The 13,916-nt window shown below is 36.2% G+C and overlaps 1 protein-coding gene across 1 annotated transcript in view; it reads right to left on the bottom strand.

The window, feature by feature from the left end:
* LOC149782052 (protein mono-ADP-ribosyltransferase PARP12-like) overlaps nucleotides 1-13,305 on the bottom strand; it is a 52,918-nt gene extending 39,613 nt beyond the window's left edge. The window contains exons 1-3 of the mRNA XM_089933472.1: nucleotides 11,841-13,305; nucleotides 7,661-8,080; nucleotides 3,340-3,523 (exon numbers count right to left, since the gene is read on the bottom strand). Coding sequence (XP_089789598.1) covers nucleotides 3,340-3,523; nucleotides 7,661-8,080; nucleotides 11,841-12,718 — 1,482 coding nt within the window. The 5' untranslated portion in view covers nucleotides 12,719-13,305. The remainder of the gene's footprint in view (nucleotides 1-3,339; nucleotides 3,524-7,660; nucleotides 8,081-11,840) is intronic.
* Between the last annotated feature and the right edge of the window lie 611 nt (nucleotides 13,306-13,916).

Consider the following 13,916-nt stretch of genomic DNA (forward strand, 5'->3'; position numbering starts at 1 on the left):
ACCCTCAAAAGTGGACACAGTGAGTACTGGGGTCTACAGAATGACATGTACAGTATTGAAATTTACAGATGGACATGCAGAGATGGATGCATTCAGTAGTGGATATACAGATGGACACATACTATATTGAGGTCTACAGATGGACATGTACAGATGGTCACATGCAGTAGTGGATATACAGATGGACACATACAGTAGTGGATATACAGATGGACACATACAGTAGTGGATATACAGATGGACACATACTGTATTGAGGTCTACAGATGGACATGTACAGATGGACACATACAGTAGTGGATATACAGATGGACACATATAGTAGTGGATATACAGATGGACACATACAGTAGTGGATAAACAGATGGACACATACTGTATTGAGGTCTACAGATGGACACATACAGTAGTGGATATACAGATGGACACATACAGTAGTGGATATACAGATGGACAAATACTATATTGAGGTCTACAGATGGACATGTACAGAACTGGGGTCTACAGATGGACACATACAGTATTGAAATTTACAGATGGACACATACAGTATTGAAATTTACAGATGGACATGTAAAGATGGATGCATTCAGTAGTGGATATACAGATGGACACATACTGTACTGAGGTCTACAGATGGACATGTACAGAATTAGGGTCTACAGAGAGGCACATACATTATTGGAGTCTACAGATTGGCAAATACAGTAATTGGATTTACAAATGGAAATATCATGAATATTTGTTTGCTTGCAAGTTCAACACATTGACACTAATGTCTCCATCTGCCAATAAAGGATCAAACTTTATTTCAAACAAAGAGATAAATAATCTTATTCTCCTTGCTGCTGTTTGTTCCAAAAATGACAGGTTTTGTAACTTTGTTAATTACTGGCTATTATTACCATTTTTAATTACAAGGTTCTCAAGTGGTTTTGCACTATGATTGATTATTATTCATAATTATGTTAAATAACAATAGTATACGTTTTATCACAATTGATCTGATAATCTGCATATGATTTTTTAATGAAAATATTAAATTTTTGAACTCAGTTGCACCTTTCATACATGGTATGTAATTATTTTCACATTTGTGTCATCCCAATCCAGAATGGTTACCTCTCTTGTAAGACCAATTTCGTGCTGCAGAAGTGGAGGCCTTATACAGTATATCCCCTAGGGGTGTAAAATTGAGGGTAAACAAATTTTTTTTAAAAATTGGTGCCAACTCTGGGAGTCAAGTGAAAAATGTGGTTGTCAAGAATGTACTGGCTTATTTTTATCTGACCGGGAATTTTTTCAGCTTGACATAGGAAATTACAACTTGCAGGATATACTCACAGTATAAAAATTACAAATCAACAAACATGCACAATAATCAATTAATTTACTGCCTATGTCATAAAATGTGTGCTTTCATCAGTTTTATTTTACTTCTTCCCAGAACACCTTTATACAGAAATATAGAGGCTAATGGTTTATATTTTTTTTAGTAAGTTGTACTAAAATGTTTAAGTCTTTTTCTGATTGCAGCAAAGTTAAAATGTAAAAGAAAGTATAACATCCCCCTCCTTTGTAATCCAAATAATGCATTTTTCACTGCAAGCTTACTAATGTCTTTGTAGTGAAAGAATGCCTTAGGTGATAATATGTTATCCTGATACCTTGTGGCAAACAAGGGAAGATTTCTGAAAATTCTTAAACCCCGTCATGAAAGGATTATTCACTTTTGCAGTCTTCACAATCACAGGAACACAAGTCACATGGGTAATCCCAATGGATGTGCTGTATTCCAGCCAAGGGAATTATTTTCTCTATTTTTCTTTAATGTTATGCTTCACAGTTACTCTGTTGTGTTCTGCTTCTTTCACTTTCTTGGCTGGTGATTCTGAGCACAGTGGAACCTGCTATAACACAATAATTGGGATCCAAAAATTGGATTGCATTAATAATGGAGTCACGTTAATGCTGAGTTTTACAGTATTTTACCTTTCTCAGAGAACAACTCATTGGCACATATACGTGTATTCATGTCAAATGTATATGACGAATAGGGTATCAACACCATTTACTATCATGCCATTGTAGCATGCAGTTCATCCATAATGCATGTAATTCCATTGAAAAATTGCACACAGATTTACAATTATTTGTATCCCAGATCACTATGTCTGAATTCAACGTCTAATATATAGCATGAACAGAGTATTAACACTGTTTACTTGCCGTATGATATCGTACCATTGGGGCTTACAATTAATCCATTATACACGTAATTCAATTGCAAAAACTGCAAACATATTTAAACTATTCAATAATTTTGTCACAGATCATTATGTGGTTAAGAGAGACGAAGCCCGTGTATGGTTCATTACGTTCTAGGGTCTATGAGTGGTGTCTGTACAAATTTCATACTGCTAAAATTTTCTCATAATCATTTCCGTGTACATTTATCCATTGTAAATTTCCAATAATAAACGCTTTTATGCCTATTCCTTTGAATGACTACAGCAAGAATAATTAAAAATCAACATATGCTTTCAGCATGCATGTACCTTTTACTTCAGATTTTGTGAATATCGAAAGAAACATGTGAAAACTACAACACAAATCATTGTGTAAAGTGCAGAGAATCATTTGCGTTTGTGAACTTGCTTTTCCATAACAGTAAAATGTTCTTATAAAAATTAGGATATTAATAACGAGTTCATATGCAAACACCATACACGTGTAAAACCCCGAGAACTAAGTGCATTAGGCCTGCAATAGTCACAAGTCACTTTTATAAAAAAAAATTAAGCTGAACGAATGTACAAGTTCATACCCTTTCAATTTCCAGCTAATAAAGTAGACATTATTTTACTGGTCAACTGATTGTGTCTAATAACACCACCAAGCCCAGCAAACATGTTGGCAGCTTTCATTTTTTAAATGTTTATTAAGAATCTTTTATAAACCACCCCATTGAATGAAGCTTGGTTGTGTATGCAGTTAAAGAAGAAACACATGATGGCTACTGTTTGAGCAACAATTGTATACAGAATTAATTGAAGACAATCACAAAGACGACTTACTGGCTCTACTCATTGACCAGTTATAAGTAATATTTCTGATAATGTTTATTTTGGCATAACACTTCAAGAACCTGGTGGAATTGTTAAATTTTAGAAGCTATGCCACGACTGTATTATATTCAAATTCATACGCAAACCCTTCCCCAAAATGATAATAAACATTTTACACACCATTTCTCGTACATTGCCTTATAAGAAAGGGACCAATGAATATGAAAAGAATTATGCTAGAATGGGTCAATGCGGATTTTTGAAAACCAACCTTTGAACCATATTCCACCCATTCCCTTCTGTCATCTTGCCAAAACCAGCACCATCTGGTTGCAAGTGGCTGGTTTTCTGCATCCTCTGACGAAACTGTTGAGAGACGTCTAACCTCCAGATTTCTCTTATCACCTTTTTCTGCCTCCATTTTTTCAAAGAAGATGTGTATAGGAAGCCCTGATCTGAAGGGGAAAAAAAGCATAAGTTACAATCACTAAATAATCATGACATGAAAATAAAGGAACTAGAACAATATCTTCTACAACAACAAAAACAGTAAAGACAACAACAGGAATAATAATAATGCAACAATAATAATATTAGTAATAGCTAGAATCCCTCAAAGGGCCTGACACTCTACTGGCTAAAAAAATTACCTTAACATTAAGATAAGATAATAATAATAAACTAATATAAATAATAATAGATAATTACCTTAATATAAGACTAATACGTCCATTTAACTGCTGAGTGTTGAAATCTTCTCTGATATTCTTCAGCAATATCAAGATTTTCAAATTAGTAGCTGTACATGGGTGTCATATTGGTATGATTTTCATTTAGAACCAACAAGACATCATGTGAAGTCTTACTGTAGAAACCCCATGCCAATATGACTTTCTGTTTTGGCGAGGTCACAATTACAAGATGTTCAAGATGGCTATCATGGTGGCAGTACTGGATATCAGATTGCATTTAGGACCAACTATTCGTTATAGGAAAATCTTCTGATGAAGCACATTATTGATACAACCAGCCATCCATTCAGGAGTAGCAGTATTTTCAAGATGGTCAATGTGGTGGTCATACTAGTTGTCTGAGAAGCAGCATTTTCATTTAGGTCCAACTTAACATTATAATAAATCACTTAGTTAAATCCCCATGTTGACATGAAAATCCCTTCACAAAGAGTGGCAATTACAAGATTTTAAGGATGACCACTGCATTAATTAGCCATACTGGATGTGCATGTGGTACCCATTTCATTTAGTACCAACCAGACAAGAAGTCTTCTGGTTAAAACTCTATGACAATACATGTATTATTTTTATCATGACTCCACGGTCTTAAACAAAGTAACAGAAAAGAGTGAAAAACAACAAGTTTTGTAAAATTTAACAAATACATTATTTTTCTTCAATATAAAGTGAAAATTATAAACGAACTTAAGAGTACTGTGAATTAAATTCAAAATAGTCTAAAACGTTCTGTTACCAGTCCTAATTCAACTCTGAATGTGTTGATGTGCCTGTAGTCCCTGTAACACAAAGATGTGCCAACAGTCTTTTGATGTATAACCATAATATACTCCAAGATGTACTTGTCTGAATTCACTATAATTCCAAATTAATGTTCCCACCCAAAGAATATTATTGAGCACTTTGTAATTCCAGAGAATAATAATTTGAATAAATAACTCCACCCAAGCCAAAAACTGAACACAACAATAAGAATAATTCTGCTAAAACTGGTAAAGCAAAAATGAGTAAATTTTCAAGTAAAGGACACAGAAAACCAACAGATAAAAGTAGAACCAGGTGAGGGTCAAATGTTCATTTCAAGAAAATTATATGCTGTTAGCAATATAAAATCTGTTACTAAAATTGTACTAAAGAACATGGTAAACATCAGGTACAACAGATCCATCCACGTGGCAATACCAATGTCCTAGACTAAGATTAAGATAATGATCCTTATATTTAACCTACACAGAGAAATAATAAGCTATTTATTATATTGTTTACATATTCAATGACCCCAACCAGGTACAAAATGAATTTGATTTTGGAAAGGTCATTTACAAATTACAATTATACATAACACACAGTTATGAAGAAATGCCAGCAAATAATAGAAATTAAATATACATGACACTTTTCATTCAGGTGAAGTAGGATTAACAAAATTTTGAAGATGGCCACTGTGTTAGCAATATTGGACATCAGATTGGTACTATTTTCAATAGCACCAACAAGACATTATAAGAAGTATTTCAGTGAAAACCTCACGGTAATATGACCTTCCACTAAGAAGAAGAAAAGATAAGATGATTTTCAAGATGGCCACTGTGGCATCCATTTTGGACATCAGATCATCACCATTTTCAAAATGGGCATAATGGCTGTCATATTGGCAAAATTTATATTTAGGACCAACCTGAGATACTAACAAGTCTTGTAATGAAAGACCATCCATCCAGGCAACATTATAAGCAGCATTATGTCAAAATGGATATTTTGCATGCATGATGATAGGGGAATTTACATGAAATTAATCAGGCAAGACCAAAAGTTATACACCATATGCACTCACTTATGGGTCGAGTCTATCTGAAAAATGCATAGACCCTGACTTGCCATCACATAATGCACCAGCAGATCTGGGAGTGTGCACCTTGTGAGGAGTAATAAGTAGAACAAACAAAATATAGCCTCAACTGTAAGCACATTATGCTATGGTAGATCAGGATCTTTACTGTCTGCAGTTTGATTTGACTTATAAGTGAGTATGTACAGTAGGCTTAGCTGACTGAACAGATATTTCAAGCAGTTATTCCTCTTCAAGATCAGGCAGACAATGTTATACTAAGTGACTTTACTGTCAAAGGTTAAAGTTCAAATATGATGCAGGTAAAAAAGAACCCCAAAAAAATAAAGAACTGTTGAAGATACATTTTGATTTGTACATCTTAATTATAGTTTAAATATCACAAAACCAAGGCTGGAAATTAATGTCTCACAAAAATTGAAAAGTGTACAATAGGAATTCTGAAGTCCCATTCCCTATTAAAAAATGCATTGACATTTCTATAGTGTATACTTGCAATGAACAATAGAAATTCTGATGGCCTGCCCTCTAACAATTTATTAACCTTTTTATAGTATGTAATTGCCCTGGTCAATTAACAACAGGAATTCTAAAGGCCCACTTTCTAAAAACAGTAGGATTTCTGATGGCCTGCTCTCTAACAATTTATAAACCTTTGCATCATATGTATTTCCCTGGGCAATGAACAACAGGAATTCTGAAAAGCCCACTCTCTAACAACAACTAAGGAATTCTGAAGGCCTGCTCTCTAACAATTTATTAACTTCTGAATAATCTGTACTTGCCCTGGGCCATGATCAATAGGAAATCTGATGGCCTTCTAACAATTTATTAACCTTTCTATAATGTGTACTTACCCTGGGAAACGAACAGTAGGAATTCTAAAGGCCATATTCTCTAACAATGTATTAACCCATTTATAATGTGTACCCAACTGCAAGCATAGACTGCCACTGTGCCAAACAATTTGGGTTCACACAGTTCATTCTTCTTAGGATTCACTACTAACACTGCAAACTCAACTGTAAACGACCTTTCACCCAGATCTGCCTTAAAAACTGCAGCTGGAAAATCACCCCTGGAGATGCTTAAAGTCCATACAGCTTAGCTTTTATTTTCAGCCAATCAAATGTAGCATTACAAAATGTACAGGTTTCTCTAATTGGATGACATAAAATATCATACTCAGTCTAATAAGTTTTAAGATGTTCATTCCATGCTGCATGATTTAAGTCACAAGGAAAACAAACAACACATACCAAGATCTGATGGGGGGCCCCGAGTGGTTGAGTGGTCTAATTGAGGCGCTCTCTCCGTTACGGATCACTGCCATCTCACCTTTGTCTACGCCGGTTCAAGTCTCGGATTCAGCCAATGTGGGTATGTGAGAAAGCTTGCCAGTAGCTTCTCGTGGGTCGGTGGTTCTTTCTGGGGTTTTCCCGGGTTCTTCCTCCACCATTAATACTGGCCGCCATGTATAGCCTATTGTGTGCTGAAAAATGGCGTTAAGCCCACAACAACAACAACAACCAAGATCTGATGGAGCAGCATGTGGTGGTAGATCTGTATCAATATTAATATTGTTTTGTAGTTACGGATACATTTTACACAGAGATAAATAAAACATCACCTATATCTATGCTATTTTACTTTTGACTAACACCCTAATCAAATCCTAACCCACTTCAACCTTGGTGCATTCAAAACTGAAAACTCTGTTGCCATCTATTCATTCTTGTCAATATTATTATCCTTCACTGATTGATGTAGGTCATGATCAGGTTACCTTAAGAATCATTATGACCTACAAAAATGGGACCTTTGATCCTAACTCTCCTTGAGGTCTACATCAAAACATGTTGACATTTTTATAAATCATCATATCAAACATGATCAACCTCTCTCAATCTGTGTCAACAACAGTTCAGGTAACAAAGACTACAGTGATGGACAGACAAATGCAAGATCATACAGGGGGGGCTGACAATTACCTGTCTTCACAAAAGCAGTCATCACATTCTGGGTCACAGAAGTTCAACTCCACATCCAAATTATCCTGTTCACGAAGGTCTTCCCATACACCGTCAGACTGGTATCGTATTTGCCATTGGTATGGCATATTCTTGTGTACATTTCTGCATGAATCTCCGAACGAACACTGTCCTCGCAAATTGTACAGGCAAATATGTGTTCCTTGGGTAGAGTCAACTGACAGCTGCCTGTCAGGTGCATGCTTTTTCTTTGACCGACTTCGGTGCTTTCCTGACCTTGATGACTTTATTCTTGTACTACCTGGGACTCTTTTATAATCACTGTCAACTGATGAACCCTCATCAGAATCAGAGACAGAAGAATCTGACTGTGGATAAAGAGATCTCTTCTGCCTGGTAAGGTCTGGAGTATACTTGCGTCTGCAAAAGAGTTGTTATCAACATCACCACAAAAATTACATGCGTGATAACTTCATTACCAAACCCAATGCTTTTTATTATATATTTCCTCTCCCCGCTGCAGGACCATACCCCCAATCACTGAAGGGACTGTGATACAAGGGTTACAACACCAGATCTCTTATGTGTGTGTGTGTGTGTGTGTGTTTCTTCCTGTTGTGACTGCAGGTGTAAAGTTGAGCACAACTCTTTAAAAATTTAAATTTAACTGACATTTTTCTACATGTAACCTCTCAATCTGACAGGCAAAAGCTTTTTTAACAGAGTCTCTTTCATATTGCTGACTGCCCCGGTGACCAGGTGGCTAGATCATCCACCTCAGATGCGGGAGGTCGTGGGTTTGAACCCCTGCAGATCAATCACACCAAAGACATATAAATGGTACTAACAGCTACCTCGCTTGATGCTCATCATTAGGATGTTAGTGTTCTTAGGACTGGTCAGCCTGGTGTCAGGATAATGTGACTGGGGTGGTACACGATGCTACATGTCTGCGGCATGATGCCCCGGTGCTAGACACCACTATAAACTGTCCCACTGCAGACATCGCAGTGATATGACTGAAAATGTTTTAAAGCTTCGAATCCAAATGACACACACATACATATTGCTAATGCTGCGATCTCAGTTGCCAAAGCAGAAGTCATATACGTCTCTGATACCCCAGTCTCAGTTGCCAAAGCAGAAGTCATATACGTCTCTGATACCCCAGTCTCAGTTGGCAAAGCAGAAGTCATATACGTCTCTGATACCCCAGTCTCAGTTGGCAAATTATCAGATACATGTCTTCAACATGTTACAGGTTATAAACAGCGTTACTGTAGAAACATGTACATTAATAACCTATGTATCATGTATGATGAAGATCATGATAGGCTTCCTACCTAAACATCTGGCATGATTTACTAAGTGGGACATACATTGCTATTACTATCAAGCACTCAGGCTTTGTAAAAGGGGAATATGGACTTACCATAATCATGTGTTATCACTGTAAAAGGGGAATATGGACTTATCAATCATGGGTTTATCACTGTAAAAGGGGAATATGGACTATATAATACCATAAGCATGGGTTTATCACTGTAAAAGGGGAATATGGACTTACCATGATCATGGGTTTATCACTGTAAGAGGGGAATAAAAATATGGACTTATCCTAAGCATGGGTTTATCACTGTAAAAGGGTAATATGGACTTACCATAAGCATAGGTTTATCACTGTAAAAGGGGAATATATGGACTTACCATAAGCATTGGTTTATCACTGTAAAAGGGGAATATGGACTTACCATAAGCATTGGTTTATCACTGTAAAAGGGGAATATGGACTTACATGATAAGGATTGGTTTATCACTGTAACAGGGGAATATGGACTTACCATAAGCATTGGTTTATCACTGTAACAGGGGAATATGGACTTACCTAAAGCATGGATTTATCACTGAAAACGGCCAGGGACTATGGACTTACCATAGGCATGGGTTTATCACTGTAAAAGGGGAATATGGACTTACCATAGGCATGGGTTTATCACTGTAAGAGGTGAATATGGACCTACCTAAAGCATGGGTTTATCACTGTAACAGGGGAATATGGACTTACCATAGGCATTGGTTTATCACTGTAACGGGAATATGGACTATAATACCATAGGCATGGGTTTATCACTGTAACAGGGGAATATGGACTATTACCATAGGCATGGGTTTATCACTGTAACAGGGGAATATGGACTATTACCATAGGCATGGGTTTATCACTGTAACAGGGGAATATGGACTATTACCATAGGCATTGGTTTATCACTGTAAAAGGGGAATATGAACTTACCTAAAGCATGGGTTTATCACTGAAACAGGGGACTATGAACTATTACCATAACCATGGGTTTATCAATAAAAAATTATGTACATGCATATTACCATTTTCAAAAAGAGTTTGAGTGAAAACAATAAATCAATGAGTTAGGTCTTTTTGTTACAGCAAAGAATGGATAACACTTGCTACAACATTAAAAACAATAAATAAATGACAGCAGACAATTAATATTAATATTTATTTATCACTATAATTAATAATTTGATGTTGTTAAAGGGGGTAATCCATTCCCCTATGCGTGTTTGTCTTTCTGGATCATGAATGGGTGTCCTATCCAAAAATTTAGACACCATCAACCCTCACTGACAAACGTTGCTGAATCAAAGTTCGCTGGACTAAACCAAATGTTGGAAAGACAAATATTACCTACAGACCTCTTATTATATAATCAGTCCAGGACTCCAATTTTGGTAAAAATAGGAGTCCCACCAGCAAAGGTTGCAGTCCCAAAAGCATATTGGGCATACCTGAAGTGGCTAAATGTCCAGATGAGAAGAACCAGTGGATGTCACTGAGCTTACTTTTCCAAATTCTTTACACCACTGACATTTAGCTCCTGTTTGTCCATTAGAATCAGACTGAATTTTGTCAATTCATTGCCTTATTCTGAACACTAAGCCAGGCAATTTACACACTTTCTTACACCTGACTACTGTTCCATCTAAACTATCAATTCTAGCAACTTATAGCCCTCTTCTGAATCTCATTACAGTCCTCATAAATTTGCCCATTAAACCCAAAATACTTATCCAAATTTGCAAGTAACATTTTGTCAAAGTATTGACATGCCTTGATTTCAAGGTCATATGCAATACTTATTCAGTTACACTAGGAAAAGAACAAGGTAATTAAAGCTGAAGTTGTTCACTTGATGTACTGTTATGTCGATGACCACACATACATCTTTCAGTATTTCTGCCTCTGAATATTCAGTCATTGTGAATATCCATACATTTTCACACCACTCAGCAGCTAGTCTAAGTCTTTGAACTTGCTGCCCAGTAACTGTAACGTATTGTTATTTTGATATACTCTTATAATGACAACAGGTACATTTTGATTTAGGAACCTTTCAGACACTGAAATCTGTCATTGTAAAAAAAATTATCAGCACAGCTAAATGATCACACTGATCAACACATTTTCCCACTCAGCAGGTGGCTGAAGCAGGACAGGCAAGCCACAGAATTTGCCACACAAGCTACTACATGCATATGGAAGACTCCATGGATAAGTCATTTCTGTGTACAGTACCTGATACAAAATTTTTCATCCAAATGTGTGTGATTAAACATTTCCAAGACCTCTGATAATGATGTTCAAATCTACATAAACTCTAATTGTACTTAATTTGTGATTTCATATAACAGTAGAAAACCTTGAAAATTGTGTTGCATACATAAGCCAGCTATCCATTTTGCTATCTCACCTTGTCTGAAAATGGTCATGTTACATTATGCGCTAAATAATACTACATACAACACACACATATACAAAGTGACTGCTCCAGACTGGCCTAAGTAGTTAGAGCAACTGCCTCGGATGTGGGAGGTCACAGGTTCAAACAACAGCTGAGTCACACCAGAGTCTTATAAAAATGGTACTAACAGCTGCCTCGCCTGGTGCTCAACATTAAGAGATTAGTGTATAGTTAACATCTAAACCTGGTGTCAGAATAATGTGAATGAATGGAACATGATGCCACATGTCTGCAGCATGATGCCCAGGTGGTGCCAGACATCACTATAAACTGTCCCACTGCAGACATCGTAGCAATATGACTGAAAAATTGTTAAAGCTATGTTACAAATCCAAATCACAAACACAAACAATGTGTACCTTTCTGAAACCAAGCTTGGGGCTGTTTTACGTCTCTGGTAAAGCACTTCACTGGTTTCACTTTTACTGTCTTCATCTTTTGACAAGGCCTCTTGTAATTCTGCAATGATTTCTTTGGGAGTTCTGCTAATATTTATTTTGTAGCGAGTCAAAATTTCTCTGACACCGGTGACAAAAATGTTATGATTCCTCTTACAGCGTGGTCCAAAGTTACATTTGTCCATGATGTAATGCCTACACATATGCAAATGTGGGCATGACTTTCCCTGTTGCTGATAACGGCATCCTCCTTCATTATTGTAAAATTTACATATTCTTGGAACTGTTGTTTCAGACCGATTTTCTGCTAGATTTAGCAAATATTTTAGCTCTTTTATTTTTAGATGATCCAACAGATAGTCTCGTCGTATTTGCGTATTATGATATGACATAAAATCATGTCCAAATTTACAGTTTTCAATTTTACAACTGTCAAGAATATAAAATTTACAAATATGTAAACCATTACAAGGTACATTGGGTCGCCCTGGACAGTATCCATTCTTGGAACAGTGAGTTTTGCAAAGTTCAATCCTGGTTTGTGGTTTTATTGCAGTTTGACGAGAAAATCTAACTGTAGCAAAATGATCAGGGTAACAATTCAGGATACCATTTAATTGGGATATGCCAAGAGTAGAAATAAACTGACTATCTATAAACCCACCAGCACTTTGGTTACAAAGTTCACTGTGTATCTCCATCAAAGACAGTGGACGCTGTTTGAAGCATAAAATCTTCAAAGCCAGTCGTACTATTTCAATATCTGGGTCAACAGCAGATAACTGTGGATGTTGTTGCATAAACATAGGAGCATGTGAGCGATATCGGCTGAATGCCATTTTAATTTTTTAGAACATAATTCGATAATAAAAAAATATCTCGTATGTTTTGGAGATAGAGTCAGATCTGTGAAAATCTATTCCTGGTACTTATGATACTTTAGATGGTGACAAATGTAACTGACCTTATCTATTACATCATACACTTTACCATGGTGACCAACATAATCAACCTTACCTATTACATACTATACTTTACCATAGTGACCAAAACACTCCACCTCACCCATCACATCATATACTGTAAAATGTATTACACTTTTTTTCAAGATATTCGAAAATATACAAAGCTTCCTTTTCTTAATATGATTAGTATTCCCACAGTTCACACACGATATGCAGCCACACACAAAAAAATCGACCTGGAATTTCCACTGGAATGAAGATTTCAGTCGGTAAGGTTGTAGGCTCCACAGTATCGAAAACCTTGATTAACCCAGAATCAGAACAGTGGCTCATTAAGATACATCATTTATTACAGGAAAGAACGTGTCTAAACTATAATTATCGGTGTGATGCAGACTGAAGAGTTACAATACTCGATTCTCATACAGAAGTTTTCTGAGAAAAGCTGTTATTAAAGCGAAAGTAGGTCCTCATTCAAACGGTGTTGCAACGCATTTCGTCCAATCAATAAACAGTTGACATCATTCAGGCTAATTATGTTTTTCTTATGTTCGTGTAATGGATTTTAAAATAGTATAATATGTTGTCATTTAACGGTAATTTTGTACTTAGAAACTTAATGTTCTTATGATGTGAGGAAAATATCTTGGAAGAAATCATTCGAATATCGAAATGCTAACTTCGGAATTGTACTTTCGTCTGGCAGAAGTAGCAGAGGACTCGTCCGTTGCATTTACTGAAGACCAGTCTGGTTCCCCGAACATCTCCTCGCTTCCTTTAGGACTCACGGTACTAATGCAACTCCAATCATAAACAAATATGTAAACATATGGAAACACTATCATATTCAAAATTCAATAACTTTATATTTCTGGGTGCCGATGATGATACCTATAATTCTCCAAGCACATCTAACTTTGGTGCAAGCTTATGTGTGGAGAACACCATATGAGCCGCGGCATTTTGTTTATTTACATGTGCATGAAACACATGTTATTGATTCTGCACCAAATGAATCAGGTACTACTTTCAATATTTAGTACTCCTGAGTCAAGCCTGTAAAAATACTAAA

This window comes from Sinohyriopsis cumingii, chromosome 15 (genome assembly GCF_028554795.1).
Source record: "Sinohyriopsis cumingii isolate HCF-2022 chromosome 15, ASM2855479v2, whole genome shotgun sequence".
Taxonomy (NCBI): domain Eukaryota; kingdom Metazoa; phylum Mollusca; class Bivalvia; order Unionida; family Unionidae; genus Sinohyriopsis; species Sinohyriopsis cumingii.